This window comes from Stegodyphus dumicola, chromosome X1 (genome assembly GCF_044657685.1).
Source record: "Stegodyphus dumicola isolate Sdum_Otavi_A_Nest chromosome X1, ASM4465768v1".
Classification (NCBI taxonomy): Eukaryota; Metazoa; Arthropoda; class Arachnida; order Araneae; family Eresidae; genus Stegodyphus; species Stegodyphus dumicola.
In genome coordinates, this window is record NC_140780.1 from 207,640,541 (window position 1) to 207,664,480 (window position 23,940).

Genomic DNA, 23,940 nt, shown 5'->3' on the forward strand with positions numbered 1-23,940 from the left:
TTCTTTCATCATGATGATACGGCTTTTACATAAACATATACTTGTGCAAGACAAAAAAAAAGCTTAAAAAGGGCTTTCTATACCGTGCTCGTTAACTGAAATTATGATCGAAGTGATTTTAAAACGCTGGAGCACTTATCTCAGCTCCCATTTCGCTGAGTATGTTTCTCTGTTTATGAGTATGTTTCACTATTTATGAGATACGCTACGTTATTTATAATCATTAGTATGCTTTCCCCTTTAATCTTCGTTTGAGTCGAAGAAAGACCAAATGTTGCGCAACGTGCAGTTGTAAGAGAAAAGGACGAATGACAGAAAATGTTTAGTTCATATTCAGGAATATTTTCAATTCGGGAATGGTAAGGTATTTTACGAAAAGGCGAATAAATAAGTAGGTGACAAAATAATTATTGATTTATAAAGCTGAATTATAAGCAGGACTCTTTGCTTTGCCACCTAACTCATAGCTTCTCTCTAATAGTGATTGTCATATCTATTATAGGTCTTAAAATTTGTAACTGATTCGAATAGATAGATTTTCTAAATACATTTGAGCACTAGTCAAAGATTCCAAAAGCACGAAATATGGATATTAACAAGTGAAATTTTTTTTCTAAATAAATATTTTTAATATTTCTAAATAAATATTTATTTTTAATGTAATTTTTTCATAAATTTTCCCTTAAGTGAGAGTAATTATTAAGATGGTTAATATAAATATATAACATTAATAGTAGGTTTTAAGTAAATAAAACTCAATCAGACATAAATAAAAGTAAAGATATATATGTGGGCAAAAAAGAGCTTTCTGATAACAACATTATCACATTTATTTCTGTTAAATCTCAGAGACGTGGAAAATTGCCCCTATCATGATAAATTAGGAGGCGATTTTAAGGTAACTTAATCAGTAGTTTACCTGAACTCAAGTATAAAGTTATTCGCGTTTCATAGCAAAAAATATAACCATTACTTCTGTATCTCCAAGATATGCACATGAAAGACTGTATAAAGCAGTTAATAAATGTGATAAAATATTTTATACAAAAATATACCTAAATCTAATAACCAAAAAAACTTCCTATATTCATATATAAATGAAATAATAACCTAACAAAACAACATACATGACAGCACTATTTAAGAAAAAACATGAACTAGTAGTGTTTGGAAGTATAAGTAGCAGAAGGAAGGTAACAGAACTAAAATTTCCAATTAATATTGGTGTTGGTGTTGGTGTATTTAATTATGGCAAAGCACACTAGGGTTATCTGCCTAAGGGGAGGGATGCCTTTCGTGGAGGACTTTCTAAGGGAAACTGGCTCGTATACACGTTACACATGGGGAAAACCACGAAAACGCCCATGCAGCCACCCCGTTCTCGGGATTCGAACCTCGGACCGAACTACCAGTGTTCAGCGTCTTTACCGCTCGGAATTTCCAATTAATAAAAAATTATTTGTGTTTATTAAATAGTAAGCAATTAAAAGTGCAATAATTATGGACTGCAGTATATACTAGTAATACTGATGTTTCTTAACACCATTTCTTTCGATCATATGTTAATGTATCTACTTACTTTTAGTTTCTATATTTTAGAATAGTGGTAGATTACAATGATTATTTCATGCAATTTTTATAATCAATAACGTTCCTTTTGTTACTGTACAGAAATAATTTAAATAATATAGTATTCGTTAGTAAGCTAAGACGTTAAATAGCACACGATGAAAAAATAAAACCCAATTTCCAACATTCATTTATTGAGATAAATAAAACCTAATTTTCAGTATTCATTTATTGAGATAAAGTAATAAACATACATAACGGCTATAGAAAATACCTAATTTTAATTAAACATAAAACCTAATATACAACATTCATTTATTGAGATAAACAAATAAACATACAATAAGGGCATTATTTAAAAAAACACGAATTACACAGTGTTTGGAAGAATAAATACCAAACGAAAAGTAATAAAACTGAAATTTGCTATGAATAAAAATATTTAATGTTTTTAATATTACACAATTAAATATCACACAATTACAGATTACAATATTCCATAGTAATGCTAATATTTCCTTAACACTATTTTTTCGATCACACGTTTCAAACACATTAAAATCATTAACCTTTTCTGCATACTATAGAATGTGCATTATTAATAATTTTAATGTATTGGTTCTTGTTATTTCATACACTATTTCATCTACAGCAGTCATATTAAGTACTGGGACAAATCCAATACATTTTTGTATTTTGAAACTAATGAACATACCATAACAGCTTGAATTGTTGTTGCTTCTGCATTGATTGCATTTTCAGCAAAATCAGAAAATGTCTTAACGTTGCATGTTGTTTTTGGTTTATATGAATTAATTCTGAGCACCAACACAATAATTGATTAAAATGAATGATATACGATATAGCACTTAGGACGTTATAACCGAATCGCTAATCCGTATATCCAAATATTGCACCGCTGGTTTCACTGAAGATTGGAGAAAACCACCATATACTTTTAATCACTGGTAACACATAAAACACCGAAAAACAGAAAACTATTTAATTGTATATGGACGATTTTAGCACGCTGCAACAGATATTTTCTTTAATCCAAAATTCAAAATTTTGAGGTGGTCTTGTAGAGCAGATATTCACAAACAAAATAACCAGAAATTCGGCACTAAAACAATGATTTCTCCTCAATTCAAAATAAACTGCCATCACTATATGCGCATTTAACTAACGTGTTCCAATTTGGCAGTCAGCCAAAGCGCGCAAGCCTCGAGCTCAGATGTTCGTATTAAATAATCATTCAGTAAATTATACTCAGATGCTCGTATTAAAAATCATTCAGTAAATTATACACATTGAATGTCAATCGGTTAAACAGCGTTTCAGAGTAACTTTTCAGCGAGTTATACGATTGCATTAGACCTTTCGACGGTGCATAATTTAATAGAATCTTTTATAAATGGATTAGAAGAATTATTTTACATGAATAGAATTACGAACAATGTTCACAGAGTTAAATTTACAAATAATATTTATCGGGCTCGTCATATTAATATATTAAATATTAAATAAAGCCATATTTCAGTAGTGAAATAATTGCTAACATGTGATTTGCATTGATTTCGGAAATATGATTTTTTAAAATATATAAAATGCATAACTAAATAACTTACTTTATATATTAGTTTCATTCTTAAATATTTTGTTATAATATTTATAAATAAATATTTTAAGTATTAATTATTTTAACAAAATTTTAAACAATAATTTAGCACATATTTTTAGTACTAATTAAATTTAATAATTCAAAAGTATTTATATTAAATTTATATTTCATTAGATGAATCTACCTTAGATTAATATATTTAGATGAAATAAAGTAATGAAACATTGCAAAGTAAATCTTATCCGGACTTCAGATTCTTGAAAGGGCAGTTTTAGTCTCTTTTCATTCTAAAAATAACGCTGATGAATTATGAAAAAATTTCTAAAACGACCACGTCTAAAAGCGGTCATATCATGACATTTCAGCTACTTCGTCAAATTGCCAAGATGGAACAGTAGATATTTTGCGTCGTCGCAACGTTGTAAAGACGTCGTAAAAGTTACCACGACCACTTTGCAACCTCTCGGACCAGTTTGCAACGTCGTGTGCTACTTGGGAGGCCTTCGCTGAGCCACTAATTCCAACCACAGACAGCAGCCATATAGCTGCGACTAATATGCCGGCCGATCAGCCTGTTCGATCAACCGGCCTGCTTTAACTCCATGATGCGACCCTTCACAAGGTCTGACAACTGTTCGTTACGTCAACGAGTACCTCTTAAAAGCAACTTTGACTACAATGTCATGGATCCAAGCCATCAGCGCGGTTGTAAATGTTCGTCACTCGCAGCACCTGTCGTTTTACATTCTACCAACTGCACATTTCAGACGCACGTTGTATTGCTCGAGAGTGCTCATTGGTGCTAAAAGTGTTATCATTTACACAACTTTCCAAACTGGATTCTCATGCCGCATTTTATAGTTGTGACTCAGTTGTTTTTCTGGGTGTATATATGTTTTTTGGCAAGAGAGTGTAGTTAGCAGTTTAAGTACATTTTTCAGACTTTCAGATTTTCTGAGATACGTTAAAATTCAGATTTTCTTATTTTAAGGACCTAAATAAACAGCATTAATTGTAAAATTTACCAGTGTCACTAATAAATACTTACATTGTTCACAAGAATGAAAATTAGTTTTAGTGATAGATTTTCGTGTTTGAGCTTCGTGCTTTCCCTTGAGTATTTGTATGCAAGCAGACGTCTTTCTCCCGTTCTGTTGTGGTTTTTTAATCGAAGTTATATTCGACTGTTAGATTAATATGCCAGCATTTTTCTAAATAACTACATATTTGGATGGTAGATCTGCAGATATTTATTGTACACTGATGGCCACCGTAAATGCAACACGCTGAAGGAAACCTGCAAATAACATGGAATTTACAGCATGCGTTAGCGGTGGTGAGATATGCAAATGATTAGAATTTCAGCGCAGACGCACATCACGCGCGCCTGTGGCGCCACTTCAAAACGCTATTGAAGGCTTGGAGTTTTCGACGATTTCAAGTTCGGCAGTTGTGCTTTACTTGTAGTTTTTTTTTTTTTTTTTTTTTAAAAAAAACGATCAATTATGCCTCGTAGTAAACAGCGATCATCGTTTGATCAAGTATCCGAGTTCGACAAAGGAAGGATAGTGGCCTACCGAGAGTGTGGAATATCTTTCAGGGAAATCGATAGTCGTGTTGGACGAAAACAAACAACTGTAAGGCGGATATGTGACCGTTGGAAGCAGGAGGGTACGACGGACCGACGTGTTCGATCGCATCCACCTCAGTGCACCACTTCACATGACGAGAGGAACATTGTGTGCATAGCAGTGACGGATCGCTCAGTCACATCACGAACCATAGCACAGCACATTCAGTCTGTAACGCATCATCCAGTGTCTGCGCGTACCATTCGACGCCGTTTACAGCAGAGTGGTCTGCCCAAAAGCCGTCCATTACTTCGTCTACCCTTGACGCGGAACCACAGACGTCTCCATCGCCAATGATGCGATGAAAGATGGATGTGGACGGCAGAATGGAATGAAATTTTCTTTACTGACGAGTCGATTCTGTCTGCAACATCATATGGGGCGGTACTGAATATCACTCTCGCACTCCTCTAGTACGCATTGCCTGTACTTTAAACAGTCTGTAAGGATTATGTTAATTTTATTAACGGTTAAATTATAAGTTAAACTTCTTTCCTGTCAAATTCTTAACTTCAACTTACTACTTCCGGCCAGAACGTAGTTTCGGAATCACTCTGAATACTCTGAATACTGAGCGGTATTTAAAACCGCGAAGTCTACTTGCTGAGTTAGAGAGAATCAGAGTTTCTGATTTGCGTGCGTCTGCCTTTTGGCTACTCTCTCTAAAAGCTGTTATTACGCACGGCCGCACTCAGGCCCTTGATAAGCTTCGTAGTCAAATAGAGTTAAGGAGCCAACTCGATTAGAATCTTGATAGCTTCGGGTATATCTCTTGTTGTTTCTTGTTTTACGAACTTAAGCGATTATGCGCTAACTAGTTCTTGAGATTCGTCACTTTCTACAGTAACTGAGAAATTACACTAGTAAGAATCTTACAGGCCAGCGCTACATCTCCGAGGTGTTGGAGCCAGTTGTCCTTCCTTAACTTCAGGGCTTGCCCACAGTCATATTTCAACAGGATAATGCGCGACCACAAGGTTCAAGGGTTCTTCGTCAATCGCCAGATTGGATTGCTTCCCTGGCCGGCTCGCTTTCCTGATCTTTCGCCGATAGAAAACATGTGGTCCATGGTTGCTGAATGATTGACCCAGATTACATCCCAAGCTGCAATACAAGATCAACTTTGGCAGCGTGTGGAAGCTGCTTGGTCTGCTGTACCCCAAGAACACATCGAAAGTCTCTTTCAATGCCGAGGCGTGTGGCAGCGGTGATCTCCAACAATGGCGGCTACTCTGGCTACTGATTCTGGAAGGAACCACACTACACAGAAGTATATAAATTTAATCATTTGATACTTGGTCAACATGTTATCTACTAAATAAATTTTGTTGTGATATCTCTTGTTTTTCTTGGTGTTGCAATTTGGGTTGCTAGCAGTGTATATATAAACAACCAAGATTTAAAAGCAGTTGTTGTATACACACGGGTAATGCTGTTTCATAAGTTAGGTTACTTACAACTTAATACATGCGTTAGGTTCGTTAATATTCTTTAAGTAAATTACTTGCTTTTAAAATTGCTCGTTCTGGACATGTGCTGTAAGTGATGATCTTTAACATCGACTATTTCAATGTGTATGTGCTTCGCACCTCAATAACCTTTATATAATTCACTTACAAATATTTTATAGTAGTAATTTTAATTTAAAATAATCTGAAGTAAAACAGAAATATCAATAAATGAGTTTTTTTTTTATACTTCGTGATATCTTATGCATTTCTCTGAAGTGAGCGCAATTTTGAATGCTAGTAAGCTGGAAAAAGACACTTCAGTGCCTTAAAATGCATTATTAACCGAGAATTTAAAGGCGTAGATTTTTAGATTTCATTTTTTTTTTGTTGCTGTCTCTAGAATTATGAAGTTGATTTGAAGTTCTGGTAATTTAATTAACATCCATTAAAATTGTTATTAATTCTAAATTCTTCCGTAATAAAATTTGAAAGAGTATAGGAATGAATACTTCAAATATATTTTATACCCTCAGAGAGACTACGAACTGTTTCGATTCATTAAACAAGATTTATTTTATGGTTCTTTTATTATTTATTAATTGATTCACTGAAATTCTTTTTGCAATTCATACAGAATCACAAATGTTTATGCTTGTTAACTAAAGCCCAACATTTTCAAAAATATCGCAAGAACTTAATAAGTAAAACAAGATTTTGGGTAATTTATTTCATTTTATGATGGCTACTTATGAAAAATATGTCCTGTTTAAAAACTTACTTATATGTTTATATATATCACGAAGTATAAAAAAAACTCATCTGTTGATATTTCTGTTTTACTTCAGATTATTTTAAAATTATGTTTGTAGTTTATGACTAAAATAAAATAAATTTTAAAAAAATAATTTTTATATGTACATTTTCAAACGTTACATAATGCTCTTCAAGCTTCAGTTACGTACGTAAATAAATTGATTACATTTATTTTTAAAAACTGGTATCAAACAAAAAACCAGTAACTCTTTTCAAAAAAACAATTTAATTACTATCAGTATACACGAAGTGCAATTTGTTTTTCTTTTCAGGTGCTATATTTACTCCAGGCTCAGAAGAAATGCAAACTGCCTTCAATTACGCAATATCCTTTCATAATAATAATGATTCTCAAGCTAGATTTAAGGTGGAACCAGTTGTTGAAGTTTTAGAAAGCGATGATTCCTACAAGATCGGTCAAACATGTAAGTAAAAACTAAATTACACTACCTAAATCAAAAAAATTAAAATTTGTTTATATTTTTTATCCCTATGCTGTGAGACAATCAAAGAAAGAACAGAAATGATGAGTCCATCGTTTTCAGAGTTGACGATTTATATATATATATATATATATGACATTGACGGTTTATATATATAGTATATATATGTCATAAGGAATATATACTTAGTTCGAAAAATATAATGTACAGGATAGCTGTTACACATTTAACGGGGATTTAAGTTTGTTTCATTATCTTATTTAATGCTGCATAAACAGAAAAAATAGTTTGTGGGTAAACGAATTCAAAGAAAAGTCTAATCGACAGATATATGTTTCTTACTATTAATTTCCAATTAAGAGCTGTATAATCTTTGACCTGTACCGCGAAAAAAACACGGAAAGAAGTTTCTTCTGGTGAGGAGAAGAACAATAGGGAATATCTCTACCTACGGTAGCTATTTAGATTCCTGTGAAGTAGTGATAATTTACTTGATTTCTCATTTTTTTAACCAAAATTTTATTTAATTAGAAGTTAAAAGCGTACGAGTTCGCAGACAAGCTCTGCTATTCCTATAATCTGAGATAAACAAAGTGGCTAGTTGTTTTAGTAACAGAGCAATAATTTTCAGTAACAAAACGTTTTCAGGGATGAAGACTTTAGACAAACTTTGAACTTTGAAACTTTAATGAAGACTTTAGACTACTTTAGACAATTAGACTACTTTAGACTACTAGACCTTTCAAAGGACAACAATCAGATGTGCAGAAACATAAACGGCAACCGAGCCTTCCACCTGTGTAAGACTCAGACTACGTTGAACTAAAACTAATTGAAAGTCTGTATATATAGTGCATGTAAATATTTTTATAACTAATAAATTCGCCGATTCCTAGCATTCCTCAACATAAAAAACAATCAATGAGTAATGTAGAGAATCAATAAAGGTGAAACTGAAATTCAGTAGTAATGCTTTTTGGTAAAGAAACTGAATTGTGACGATTAAATTAAAAGAACTAAGCTTTATTATGAAAAAGTAAAAGGATTATCTTAGTGGGAAAAAATGTTATAGAAAATATCTTGAGTTTACTAAATATTATTAAGATTTCTGGTATATGTCCTTTTGGATTTGGTGATCTGGGTCCTCTAATCTTCAATAGGCTTTGCACATGTTTCATGCTCCTAAATAAACTTAATAACTCTAGAAAGTGGACTAAATTTCTATACAAAAATGACAAGTAAGACCGAAGGCTGCTAAATCCAAAAATGAAAAGAGGCAATGAATTAAAAAGTTTCAATTGTCTACTGTTTGCACACTCTTTTCTCTGCTCAGATGGTCAGAATTTATTACGATTTATACTACAACTTCTGGAATATGTATTTCAAGCCTCATCTAAAACCTTTTGAAAATATATATTTGTTAAATTAACTTTTCCTTGGATTTTAAGTGTATATATATAGAAATTTTTAACTTGTTTCCAGCACTATATTTATGGCTTATATTTTATTGCAGTGTGCTCACAAATGGAGAGGGGTATATTTACATTAATAGCTCCAACAAGTGACCCCTCTTATGACACATTTGCGGCCTACTCAAATATGTTCCAGATGCCGCTGGTCAGCCCTGCCTTTCCTCAACAAACAAGTTCCGATAGGCCTTCTCATCTAGGAGTAAATCTCAGACCACGTTACCTACGAGCTATTGTCGATGTCATCAATTATTATAAATGGAAAACGATAATTTATCTCTATGACTCCGATAATGGTAAGTATTCCTTCTACTATGTTATGGGCATTTCGTGTTTTATTCTATATCTCAAGACATGCAGTTATCAAACACTTTCTTAATATTCATTATACTCGATCTCTCAGTAATTAGGAATTCAAAGTTCGATACCATGAAATTATGCAAATAATTAATCTGCAAGCTTACGGTTATAGAGGATGACTTTACAGTAATTTAATTTGGCAGTTTGCAAAGACGTGTAGCAAAACTGAAAACAGCATTTAAACTTAAGGATCACTACTCCTTTTCCAGACAACTGCACATTGAATGTGAATGGTACTCTAAATACTCATTCAGTGAAGAATTTACAGGAAGTACTTTTTAAATATTCTAATTTTCAAAAAAAATTATATTTCACTGCTTTAAGAGGACCGATATTCAAATTAGTATAATTAGTTGTATTTTTTCATATACTTAATATAATATCGATGCAGTACGATTCATTTCTTCATTACTGGACTAGAATCTGACATTTAGATGACTGCAAATTAATTTATCCATCTCAGATGAGAGAGTAGCATTTACGTTTTATGTTCTACTTTATAATACACTCGAGAAATAAATCAAATTATCCATAATAAAAAAATATTTGCATTCTTTTTCGAAATATTTGCTTTCATTTTTTTATGAATTTATTTCATTAGAAATATTTCACAAACAAAAATAAGACATAATGAAAGACTTTACGTTTTAGTCCAATAGATATAAGGCAAAGTCTTTTAATTTTTTTATCTAAAATTGAATCGAAATTTTAATTAAAGAGAAAAGTGTATTTCATTGTTTTGCTGATATTTCAAATTAAATATTAGAAGCTTATAATGTAGTTTAAAATGTTTAGTAACCTATACAAATAAACAAAAATTAAAACATCTGGTAGGCGCCATTGTTTCAAATTAATTTGCACAAATAATACATACAGGCAGCGAGCTATAAATTGCGTATAGAAATAATTTCATTTTCTAATATTTGCCATAATTGACAATTATAACGGCAAAGATCAACTAGGCGAATGTTAGAGGATATAAATAAAAAATTTGAAGTCAGCTGCATATAGTGAAGCAAACATATTCTTTCAAAACTAGCCTCCTAGAGTTACATAAATTTCAAAAACATAGTTTATAGATGGGTAAAATCTGTAGTATCTAAGTACACGATTTAGTCAAAAAGCTTCAAAAATTTATTTTATTTTAAACTGTTTCTTTATTCTTTATTCTGTTAACTAAAAACTGAGAGAAGTTAATGAAAGAAGTAAATAAATACCACAACTTCATTTCGGTTTTAAAAACAAAAGTTATTAAATGACTGCATACTTTATAAAATGCCACAAGAGTAAGGTAAAGCATGATAAGACTTAAATATGTGCTTACTTTTAATTTTACGTAGGTTTTCCTTTAAGACGTTAAGTCATATGGATAGATCATACAGTTAAATAAGTAATAGTTCTGCCATCTGCGAAGACTTATGCATCAGGCAGAATATACTAAAGAAGCAAAGTATTGAACACAAAAGTTTCATGTATATATCCATCCTCACGTTAAAATTTAAAATCGAATCTTTACGTAGCTGTAAAATTAAAACATGTATTTGAAATTCAAGTGTTTGAATAATTCTTTTTTAATTGCTGTGGTATCTATTTAAAATAGAGCACCTGCAAATTAAAAATGTATTAATCTGATTATGTAAAAATATATGCAATTAAAAATAAAACTGCCATTTAAAAAATAAACTTTATGGATATTTGGCTTATTTTGGGGAGATTGAAAAATCGTAGCATCGTGGAAAGGACCACGAATTAAATAAAAATTGATAATGTATTTCCTTTACCTTGAGAAGGCTGAATGGACTAGAATTAACGATGCCAAAATATAGTAATACTATAATGTGCATAAAAGCACATACCATCTAAAATATGCACAAACATACAGCGTATTCCAAACTTAAGGATAAGCGTAGTTTATAGATGCAACTTTTAATATGTGCGCATATTGTGTAATAAGGAATATACTGCCAAAAGACCTCATAAAGTACGATATGGAATTATAAAGTTTTTAATAGAAAAAATATCAAATCGGCTTGTAAGAGCATTACCACAAAATTAACAAGATCCCACATCTACAATTTTGTAGCCTTCCCACTTAATTAACGAGGAAAATTTCTCATTAAGGAAAAGCAGATAAAAAAATCACTTTTGCTTTAGCAGTAGAAGGTAAGCAGATTTAAATAATGTTTCAGGCTAACGTTTGATTTGACGGGGAAAAAAAGATATTGATGTACGATTTAAAAGAAGGGACTTTCTCCCCCGACGCAGGTAATGAAATTAGTTTTCCATCTTGAGAAATTGTAAAGCCGCAGCAGCAAATCACTTAAACGGAGAGCCTTTAAATCTGAAACAGCTTTAGTTTTCTCTTTAGATTCATCATGGAATAAATGAATTTAAAATGAAAGGTAAAAAAAAAAAAATAAAACTGCTTTGTATTTCATAAATCTTCAAAATACTCTTTACTGATACAAATAAAAGATTTCGGCTTTTCTAGTTTAGTTTTACTTAAATAATTCTTTTGTTCTTCCTGATTCATTTTTGGACGTGGAGAGCATTTCTTTTGAACTATGATAAAATTTAATCTTAAATTTTAAGCTACCTTGTTTCTTAAATATAATATTATCACTTACAACAGTAATATCCATTTTTGAATAGAATTCAAACAATTCCTATTTCAAGCAGATTCGCTATGGAAATGGGCTAAGTATGGATCTCGAAATGTTATCAAAATTCATGAAGATGTGTGTTACACAAAATAAGACGAAGTTATGCTTAACATTTTAATAAGAATATGAAGATGCAAGATATTTTAATACCTAATGAGAATTTGATTTATATTTAACAACGTTCAAGATAATACTATATGCAACCCTCTTTCATCTTTCTTTAAAGATTTGCTTAAGCAGTGAAATTACTCAAATATATCATAAAGCTCGGGAGCTAATTGCTTAAAAGCCAAGAACTAATATCACCTGTTATATCATTGATTTCATTGATTTTTCATTTCAATATGAATTTTGTTGATGTTTGTTGTGTACGCAATATTGTAAATTTAAGTTTAAGAAACAATATTCATATTATATTGTCTGGAAACACTAAAATTGTGCTTTAGGTCACAATTTCATTTAAAATGATTGCTAATAAACTAAATCAGAATAAAAATATCAGGCCAATTTCAAAAGATAATAAACTATGTTTGTGTCTTGGTAAGAAGTTTGCTTCGACAGCGTTCGAAATCTTGGCCTAAATTATTTCTGAAATACTTTCAATTCGTATTCATTTTTTAATCATAATAATTTTATTAACACTCAGTTCTCTTAATTTCTGTGCGTACCTGCTCAATCAAATGTATTTAAAATATTTCATACAAACCACTGCACAGACAAATAGTTTATTTCAACATCCAAAGCAGTGGCTTTTTACTAAAATTTCATAGTTTTTAGTTTTGAATAATTATGTAGTTACCTGAATTTCACAATTTTCTCAGTTATGCTCTATTATTAAGCTACATCTTATAACAGCGATATCAGAAATTTTGTCATGGAATTTCATTTTTGCATAACTTTATTTGAAATAAAATGTTTGAATATAATTGACAAAAGAAATTTCAAATAAAATCTTCTTTTGAGAGATGTTTCACTGCCTTTTATAAATTTCTGATGATTTATTTTCTATTTAAAATTGAAGAATGTGATTAACTTAGTCGAAACAAAAGAAAAAAAGAGTACGAATTTTTAAGGGAATTTTACCTAATTTAATATTTACAGAAAAAGAAAGTAATAAAATGCAGTACTATAATTTTAACTACTTAGGAAATTTTATAATTTAAACTCTGGATTTAGTTATAATTTAAAATTACAATTCGTTTAGTTCATTTTATTTAAATCCTTAGTGATGTAAACCTTGTAACAATTTCAACATATACTTTTAACATAAACTACCATGAATATAGCCAACAGGTATCAAATAAGCCATTATTATGTTCTGAATCCATTATTATGGTCCGAGCCCATTATCATGGGCCGAGTATGGTAATTGCTTAGAAACCAAATTCTAAGTTTCATTAAGGAAGATTTAAGATGCAGGAAACTATTTTCCTAAAATCTACTACTCTACACAATCGAAAATTCCTTTTCGAATTGCTCTCTTAGTTTTTTCAAATTCTGTAATTTTGAATGCCTCAAATAGTAATGTGGAAAAGATAATCGCGAAAATAATAAGGAAGTTTCACCAACTTTATAACAAATACTAGCAGTCTTAAAACCAACCTTACTTCGTAAAGACATTAGGTTACTTAGAAGCATTAGAGATGAAATATGAGCAATGCCTTCGCCGGGACTCGAACCATGGACCTCTCGAATACGCATCGAGCGTGCTGACCACTACACTACGAAGGCATGCTAAGAAGGCGGGAGAAATACCTTATACACTTATGTATTTTAAAGGGGGACCACCTTTTAGTTCGGGCGCCACTGTAGAGACATTATGTTATTTCGAAGCAGGAGAGATGAAAAATGAGCAATGCCCTCACTGGGACTCGAATCACGGACTTCTCGAATACGTGTCGATCGTGCTGACCACTACACCGCGAAGGCATGCTAAGAATGCCGGAGAAATACCTTATAACTTTTTCGAACATTATATGCTCTAGATCTGCTTCCATAGTAGCTCATCTGACTGTGCGTTAGTATTAGCATTTACTATTTGAATTCCAAGACTAACAATGAGACTACATCGTCCATTCACACCTCATTTTCTTCTCCTTTCAATCTTTTGTTCAGTTTTATGCTTCTAGAAGCTACTTACTCTTAACAACGTTTACCCCTTAACTCTCCGACTATGCCTCCAGTCATGCCTTTTCTCTTGAAAATCAGTTACCCGATTCCAGGCTTTATCTACGGGCAGTTAAGTGTCAACTTGCGTTCATTTATCCGCTTAAGACTATCCGAATTTCGGCAAAATGTAAATGCTAATTTCACTCACTCATAGATGAGAAGATAGGCAAATATAAAGACACATCATCTGAAAAAAATACATTTTAAGCTCACGATTTTATTGTAATGTAGATCAATACGAAAATTGAAATACGTTTCATTGGTAGTGTATATAGACATCCGGGTACATTTGCTTTCTTTAGCAGCATTTTATTATTTAGCGATTTTCTCCGCATTATTAATCGCGGAACGTTTGTTTTCATTTCTTTATAAGGTATTTCTCCCACTTTCCTAGCGTGCCTTCGTGGTGTAATGGTTCTGTACGCTGGGCCGGTATTCCAGAGGTCCGTGGTTCGATTCCCAGAAAAGGCGATTGCTCATTTTTCCTCTTACCTGCTTCAAAAAAATACCTAGTGTCTCTACAGTGGCGCCCGAACTAAAAGGTTGTTAGATGAGGTTACTTCACACCCAGGAGTTGGCGATTGGGTCCCCTGAAAACCCCAGTCGCCCTTTAAAAAGAGGAGTATATAAGGTATTTCTCCCTCTTTCCTAGCGTGCCTTCGTGTGTAGTGGTTCTGCACGCTGGGCCGGTATTCCAGAGGTCCGTGGTTCGATTCCCGGCGAAGGCGATTGCTCATTTTTCCTATTGCCTGCTTAAAAAAATACCTAATGTCTCTACACCTTTATTATTACTAATGCGTCTTATTTTATCGTAATTTAATGTAACCTTCTTCTGCCTTTTGTATAACTTTTAATTCTTCTAATTTTTATGCAATAACTGCGCCTTTGTTTACTTAACTAGTTTACTATTTTGCAGTTTAAGCAGGCCTTAAAGACACGAATAAATTATACAGACAGCACAAGCAAAATTAGAGCTATCAGCTTTTAAAAATCTGACTGATTTTAATGACAAATTTTGTCACCTAGTTGGCTACATTTGGAGATATTTCACCAAATTTGACGACATTCGGAAGGTTTTTAATAAGGGATGTGGTGAAACAAAAGCTACTTGAAACGGTTTTTTAAAAGTTTTCTGGTAACCTCCTCCCGTGTCCTCTAAGCGGAGATATATGACATTGTTTTCAGAAGCTATGAAATCGTTTTATAGTCTGGTGTACTGTTGCGTGCATGTATTCAGCAATTTTAGTCTGTGGTAACGAGTCTACAAGTCTACTGGTTTTTTTTTGGACTCCAAAATGGTACATTTTGGACTGTAAATGATCACACACTTTCATTTTCCCCTTTTCATTGTGTGTAGGGGGAGCAAATGGATTTAGGATATTTGTTTCATTGTTACGAATGTGATATCCTTGAGTTTTACTGCAGCTGCCATCAGGTGGTTTCTTCATTTGAAATCGTTATTAAAGCTTGGAGCTGCAATATTCTTTTCATACGGTATGTTTAACTAAGAAATCTCTATTAATCATCTAACAATTTTCAATATATTATTTTTAAATTTATTTTTTAATTAGTTTTAGCAGTAAGTTCTTACAGTACGCTAACAAACGTTAATAGAAATTTTGGAAAATTATAGAGGTCTTGAGTTTTATGAGCAATTTATTTCTTCATTATGGTCCGTTTTAGGAAAAACGGGTATTTCGTTATCATCTTATTACTAAGACGTTTTATTGAGACTATTATTGTTAAACTTCAATAAAAATAAAAATATTCTGTATGCGCATTCTAAATACGGAATTCAAAATCTTAATTATTATTATTATTATTGACAAATCTGAAAGGGATATATTTTTGTGGCATTGCTTAATAAAACTTCGAATACAACTGTGCAATTATTTAATAATATGCAGGTTCAATGGTTTAAAAATTATTATTGATTTTAAAACCCTTTTGCTGATTAATATACCACATAATTGCTGTTTCAATGATTTTTGGCTATTTGTTTTAAACGTATCAATTAAATTTGTACCTTTTGTGTTGAATTCCCAATCAACATAAGAAAACAACTTTGAAAATTAATATGAGTACCTCGTAAAATGATTTGAAGGCATATCCGTTGCCTTACGGCAAATACAACAACGAGATCAGATGAGGAGTGACCTGAGTCTTCTTATTAATGACCGATTATTAAGTCGCCCATGTTTCAAAATTATTTCTGCATTTCAGAAAGGCGGGCGCCTTAAAAACATGATTATCAGTGATGTTCAGTAGCGATATGTAGTTATGTTCCATAAATACTTCATGCTCATTAAGGTATTGTACCTTAGGGATTATTACGCATTGATTTTTAGAAGCGTGGCTGCATAAGAAATTTTATTTCAGTTTACTTAGTTCTTTTCTAAAGGTTGTGAGTGCATTTCTATCTCTCGGAATACAGTGAGCTGCTTATTGCAACTAAAATCATAGGAAGGAAGAAATTTATCAGTTACGAGGTTTCTCGATTCAATATTTTAATCTGCATGCGGGTTTTAAACGTGCCAATTAAATCCAAAAACCAGAAACACTATCATTAAATATTATAGGCCTTAAGGTGTAAAAGAATGTGTACGAAAAGCTTTATCTCTGATCTGTAACGAAGGCCTCAGCAATCTGTAAACGAAGTTTTCTTTAACTGAATTGAAATGAATCCTGTCTGTGAAACTGGTTTTCCAACACGTATTGAACATAGAAGAAGTAAAAACCTTTACGTAATAGCAAAGACGAAAGTCATGCCGTGGAGGGATTTCGAAGACAGATTGCGTAACTAATTTATTACTTTACTGTACGGAACATGCGTTAAATTTAAATAAAATATAAATATTCCCCTCTCACTCATTTCATTCATTATTTTTTATTGCTTGTTATGCGTATGTGTTGCATTACGCGTAATCCTGAAGAAGTTCCGTTTTATTGATGTATATTTCCTACGTTTCATAAGTGAAAAAATATTTTAAATAAATAAATAAATAAATATATGAAAAAAGAAGTTTTAGTATATTTTTAATCTATGCATGCTGTTTCATTTGTATACATGCATCTAAGATTTTAAAAATAGGATAATTGACGAAGAGATTGAAGACAAAAAATTCTAACATGTTACATATTATTTTAAGCAAATATATATATATATATATATATATATATATATATATTTGGAGCGGGATCATATAACATGTCTATATACCCAAAGTATAACTTTACTTTTGCGCCATATTGCTCAGGCAAGATAGCTTATCCTTGTTAAATAAGCTATTTCTTAAATCGCATTCTTGTATGTTTGATGATGTTATATAAGCCTAAACTGAAATATTCAAGGAACGAATCTCTATAAACAGAACATTTATTAAATATTCTGTTTATAGAGCATAATAATTTATTATTTAGCATAAGGAAACATAATGTATAACTATAAAATGAGTTGCTCAGCAGCCCTGTGCAGCCCACAGTAAAGCCAATACTGGGCTTTTCTGGAGCAGTAGAAATATCAGCCTAGCTATTTGTAATATATATAAGCATCTTGGGCTCGCAGTTTGCAATTACGTGCAAAGAGAATTAAAGGCTCCACTCTCAAGCGACGTTCCAATACTAGGTACAACTCCCATGCGGCTCTCCATCACTATCTTTTTAACCTTTTTCCCGAGAACAAAGAAGTTCGAATATATTTAAAGGTAACCAAAATCCTGCCTCAATGTGATCAACTGAGTTCAGGAAAAATGAAGAAGCGTTACTTGTTACTAGAATATTTGTTCTTGTTAGATGCTTTCGGAAATCAAACGAAATCACCTGAATCTCAAAAGAGAAGCTGAATGTTACTGCTTTGAAGCTTGTTATTTCGAAAGCATTTTCATTTAAGCTAGATTTGACTTTTTTAAGTGCAAATATATTCAGTTTAATGGGTTTATTTATTTATCATTATTTCGTGCGAGCCTTTGGATTAAATCGTAAATCTAATTAACTTCGAAATTCATAGAAATTTTAGTTTAAAAACTGCAGAGATATATGCTAGCAGTAAATTCGAATGTGTAAAAATTAAGCTGCCTCACTTCTTTAGGAACCAAATACTTTTCAGTAATTAAACTTATTTAAGAAGCGTTTAAACAATGAAAAGTAACTATTACATGTAAATTTGGAAAAGATGGTAAATTTGGAATTTCTTGGTGGTGACAAAAATAATGTTAAAAGTTATCTCGTTTATTTTACAAATAACAATAAGCAAATAACGTTAAAAGTTATCTCGTTTATTTTACAAATAACAATAAGCAAATAACGTTAAAAGTTATCTCGTTTATTTTACAAATAACAATAAGCAACAGGTATTAATAGTAATAAAATATATATGAATAATGAAACAAATAAAAAATATAAGTAATAAAACAAATAAAAAAATCATATTATTATTCGCATAAATTATAGTTCAGTAATATTTCTCATACACTTTAAAACCCATAAGTTCTTCGAATATGTGACTGTTGCAAGAATTGGGATAACTTATTTATTTCAAAAGCAATTACTTCCAACTTTTTCCAGCTGACTACATAATATAGCTGCTTTCTGAAATAGTAATCAGAGTTGCAAAAAATATTTTTATACAATCCGCTTTGTGACAATATTTTTCGTCATGTTTCCACCTTGCGCGCACAGTTTAAAACATTCTGTTGCATAATTAATTCCATATTTAATGTATAGGCTTTTATAACATTTAGAAACTACTGGGAATCAAAAATTCTAAAAATTTCATGTTAAATTTTTATTTTATTTGGAGTTCAGTATAAAATGTATTTTATTAACAAAATCTGTAATGTTTTCGTGCATATTTTTTTTAATATTAAAATAAATTTATAATTTTAATAATTTTAATATTATGATAATTTAACACTAAAATAAATAAATTAAAATTTTTGTTCAGTTAGAAAATAGTGCCCATATAAAGAATTCCATTAAATTTCAAGTATGTACCATTAGCTATTTTTAAAATATCATGCGCGCAAAGTGGAAACATGACTAAAAATCTTGTCACAAAGCGGATTAAATTGCAAAAATACTTGTGGCAACACAAACTTTCTGGTTACTAGCTTCCAAAGCAGCTATACTATGTATTCAGCTGTAAAAAGTTGAAAGTAATTGCTTTTAAAGTAAATAAAATATCCTAAATCTTGCAACATTCACATAATTCGAAGATCATAAGGGGCTTAAGGTATATGAGCCCCCTTAAAGCAAGATTCTTAGCATAGAAGAAGATATTTAAGTTCATAATTCTTAATGGAAGCTTCAATATTATACTGACAACAGAATAAATGTTTAACATCTTTCAGTTAGAAGTAATGTGACACACCAGAAGACCATTGAAAGGTTGAAATACATTTTGGTTTCTATTTTCTTCTAATGATCTTCTTGTGGAAACACTGCTCTTCAAAATTTACATTAAAGCACTGGAGACCTAGCAAAATTCTTCAAAAATGTTTTTACCTAAGCAGATTTTTTTCTTAATCGAAAGACGTATTCACGAACTTAAGCTTATTAAATCCATTGCGCAAATAAAGCACCATGTATAGTGTAATAACGAGTGAGAGCACATTAAATGGATAGACATCTCTAAGTAAAATACATAAAAGCTCATATGTTTCGATGGAAGTGCAGTTAGTAATTTGTTTTATTCCCTGATCGAATAGAATACTTACTCAGCGATGGCTGAAATATTCTAAAATCAGTAATCCCTAAACATTGATATAAAGTGCATTTTCTTCATGCTTTATTGGTCACCATATTACCAAATTAGGTGTCTAATGATTAATGGTGCAAATCAGCGATAATAATTAGCTCATTTTGACACTGATAAGAAACAACGAGGAAACACAATTTAAAACAGAAACGTATAATTTTCATAAATATATATATATATTAAAAAATACAAAAGCATCACTTACATTTTTTATCTGCTCCTTTTTTTTACTTGCAAGTATGATTAGGTAAATTAACGTACAATTAATTTCCTAAAAATACCTCAAATAGTTTTACATCACTGAAGAATCAAATAAAAAGTTTTTATCACAAAAGAAACGGAGAATCTAGTTAATGGCAAATTTAATTTGACTCTTCACCATTTTTGAATATAAATACATTGATTCGTGGATAAGGTCCTTAAAGTTTCACGCGAAGAGAATACATTTTTTTTCTTTTTCGTTGCGTGAGAAAGAATCTGGAAAAAGCTCCTTTTTTCTTTCATAAGCGTGTGCGTAACATTGCAATGCATATAATTCTGCTTCAAAAACAAAAATACAGCTGGCATTTCTGGAAGGAATTAGCACTTAGATAACCCATTAAAAGTGATAAGAAATTGTTTGTAGTTTTTGAAAAAGTCAAATATAAACTTGAGAAATGCTGTACACGTGGTTTGAGCAAAATGAATTTAAGCACGTTAAGACAGCATAGATCAATATTATTGCCATATTATATAGAAATAAAAAAACACAATAAGATTACAATTCTTCCTCTTAATGTGACTTAATGATTTGAAATGATATATGATGAAACTTATATCCAAATATATTTAATCTAATTTTTATTCAGAAATGCTGCTCGTAACAACATCGACGAGAAGTACCACCAAAATAACCGAAATTATTTTAAGCACTTATATTCAATTTTACATTTATGTATATTTTTAGGTTCTTAAGTGTGCCTTGCATCAGCATCGATATACTTTTATCAGCGATTTGCTCAATAGTGGCGGCAGTTCTGGAACTCTTGAGATGGAGTATTTTTTAAGGTCAGCACGCTATCTACGTCACTTAATTTTTGTTATCTACTCAACTATTTTCTGACAGTTTTCTACATCCATGTAAATATAAAAATGTGTCCCATTCAACAAGAAGATTTGGTGAGTAGTGTGAACGAGACATACGATGTATGCTGTTCAGGCATAAAACCTTTCGGGCGGAGAAAGGTTCTTAAGAAATTTGGTGAATATTTGTCGATTATCTTCCTTAGTAACAGTGTTTCACTTTTTAGCTCTTTGTTCTTTGTGATTGTCCATCATGAGTACTGCAAGACGCTACTAGTTGGAACACTATTTGGAATACAAACCAGCACCAAGGACAAATTTATCTACTCAAATTTGATATCCTTTGGCATATAAGCTTCAGAAGTTTTAAGCTAAAAGTGTAGCAACAAGATCCTTAATTACGAAATGCTCGCGTTCAAAGTTTTTATTCCAGTTAGTCTGCGTGTATGGATTTCGTGATACAATTTGACATAAAATTCAATATTATTTACATGCATTTGTATTGATTCTTATGATTCACCGGATTATTATATGACTATTACAGAAATGATGAATACTTTTGACGATTGTATCGGGAAATGTATTTATGGTAATACATTCAGAATTTCGTGGAATTTTCTCAAATGAAAAATAAAAATAAATCTTCAAATAAATTTATTTGTAACACCAATTCTAGGAAATGGTTAAACAAACTGAAGATTTTATAGCAGGCATGATTGTTTGAATACATGTTTCCTGCGTTTAAGGGCATTTCAGTGGAGAAGATTCAGTAAAAATAATATAACATGTAAAACATAAAGGCTTCGGAACTCAAACCAATATCGCATTCGAAGACGTTTATGAAAAAACGATATTGTTTAAATTCTTGTTCGAATGAAATTTTATGTTGCTTACGCAGTGATTTCGCACTAAATTTGTTAAAGAGCTAGTTATTAGTAACAGCATTTTGATAACAAATTGCTTCTAATAGAACTTTATTCTAAAAATTTGTGCTGATAAGTTGACACTTTGATTTTTAGGATTTTTATTAACTGTTTTGAAAGTATTGCAGTCCTTCCCCAAAGTTCCATTTTTACTTTTCAATATCACTGTATTAATATTACTATTATTTTTTAAATCATAATCATTTATTATTTAAATTATAAGGGTTCCTAATGTTACTTAAATCTAGCATTTTTCATTTATATTTTATTAGCAACAAGGTCATTACATAAATACTTTAGTTACTATTGTTGTAGGAGTGATTTAGAGTTTTTGGAGTGAGCAGTGCCCTCGCCGGGACTCGAACCACAGACATCTCGATATGCGCCGAGCGTGCTAACCACTATAACACGAAGGCATGCTAAGAATACGGGAGAAATACCTTATATACTCCCCCCTTTTAAAGGGCGACTGGGGATTATTAGACTCAATCGCCAAATCCTGGTGGTGGAGAATTATCATCCACCACCATTTTTAGTTCGGGCGCCACTGTAGATATTTTTTAAAGTAGGGGAGATGACAAATGAGCAGGTTTCTCGCCGAGACTCAAACCATGGACCTCTCGATACGTGACGAGCGTGCTGACCACTACACCACAAAGGCGTGCTAAGACAGCGGGAGAACTACCTCATATCGTGATCGTGAAGTCTTGAAGATTAGTTCAAAATTTTTTGTTCTAGCATAGTAACTAACTTGAAACACGTAGACGTTCCTTTCTTTAAATTAAATATTGAAATCGAAATATATCAATACACTTGAATGGTAATCTTAACTCGTTATCAACATGATATAATAGTTAAAATTTCAGGGTTTTTAGAAAAAAAAATAATTTGAAAGATTAATCTAAGATTCTAAGTATCTCAATTCAGAATTTATGCATATTCCAAACAATATAAAAAACTGTGTGCCATATTAAATTCTCAAAACTACTAATCCAAATAACTTCACTTAACACTTACTACAAAGGTATATGAAATATACCTTTGTAGTAAGTGTTATAAATAAGTAAAATACCTTTGTAGTAATATACCTTTGTAGTAAAATACTACAAAGGTATATTTCATATACCTTTGTAGTATTTTTTATTGTTAGTTACTTTAGATATACAATGTTCTACTACATTTTTTGGTATACGATTTCTCGTCATTATATCTATATTACCTATATTAAGTATAAATGTTGTAAAATGTTATTTATTTGTACTTTTTAAAAAGAAATAAGAAAGAATTTAATAACGCATTTGTAATATAAACTTATTGTACTTGAATTCAAGAAGGATTCTTAACATGCTCTTCTAGAACAAAATTTAAACCATTGCATTTAATGTTAATTTACAGTTTTCCCACTTACATTGTAAAGACTGGCATTTGGACCCAGAGCGTCATTTCTACGAAATAAGTACTCCTATCAAATGAACTCTTCGGAGAAGACAACTTGCTGTATGCTGTATATACACTGCCTGGTAAAAAAAATGAATAAATAAAAAAAAGAACACGTCTATATCTTCCATTCCACTAGTCCGTTTGACGAAGTTCAAATTTCGTTTTTCATGTCCCGAAAGCACAACTTAGGATATATATTAGATTTATATATAGCATTAATATAACGTAGGTATTTTGACACAAAACCGGACTTTTCTGAAATAACATATATTTTTTTTTTCCATATTTCGATTGTACGACTCAAATTATGCCTAGATATTAAATTTTGTAACTTTTGGTGAGAAATTTATGGAGAAATATAAAAATTTATCTTGGCAATTTTTTTTTCAGTTTTCGCAGTACGCAAGTTGAATTTCATCAATCAGCCCAGTAGAACGGAAAATATAAAACTGCCCCCCCTTTTTTTCCGCAGTGTACGTTTCCATGATCATGAGACTCACGTTGTTCTTTCACAACTAATTTATTTGACCGTTACGTGAATAGTGCACTCATCACATCACGTACATATGAA

General features: G+C 31.4%; 1 protein-coding gene across 1 annotated transcript in view; it reads left to right on the forward strand.

Moving 5' to 3' along the window:
- Positions 1-23,940, forward strand: part of LOC118189294 (glutamate receptor 1-like) — a 235,585-nt gene that overhangs the window by 64,964 nt on the left and 146,681 nt on the right. The window contains exons 2-3 of the mRNA XM_085808327.1: positions 7,358-7,510; positions 9,042-9,293. Of these exons, the coding sequence (XP_085664453.1) occupies positions 7,358-7,510; positions 9,042-9,293 (405 nt within the window). The remainder of the gene's footprint in view (positions 1-7,357; positions 7,511-9,041; positions 9,294-23,940) is intronic.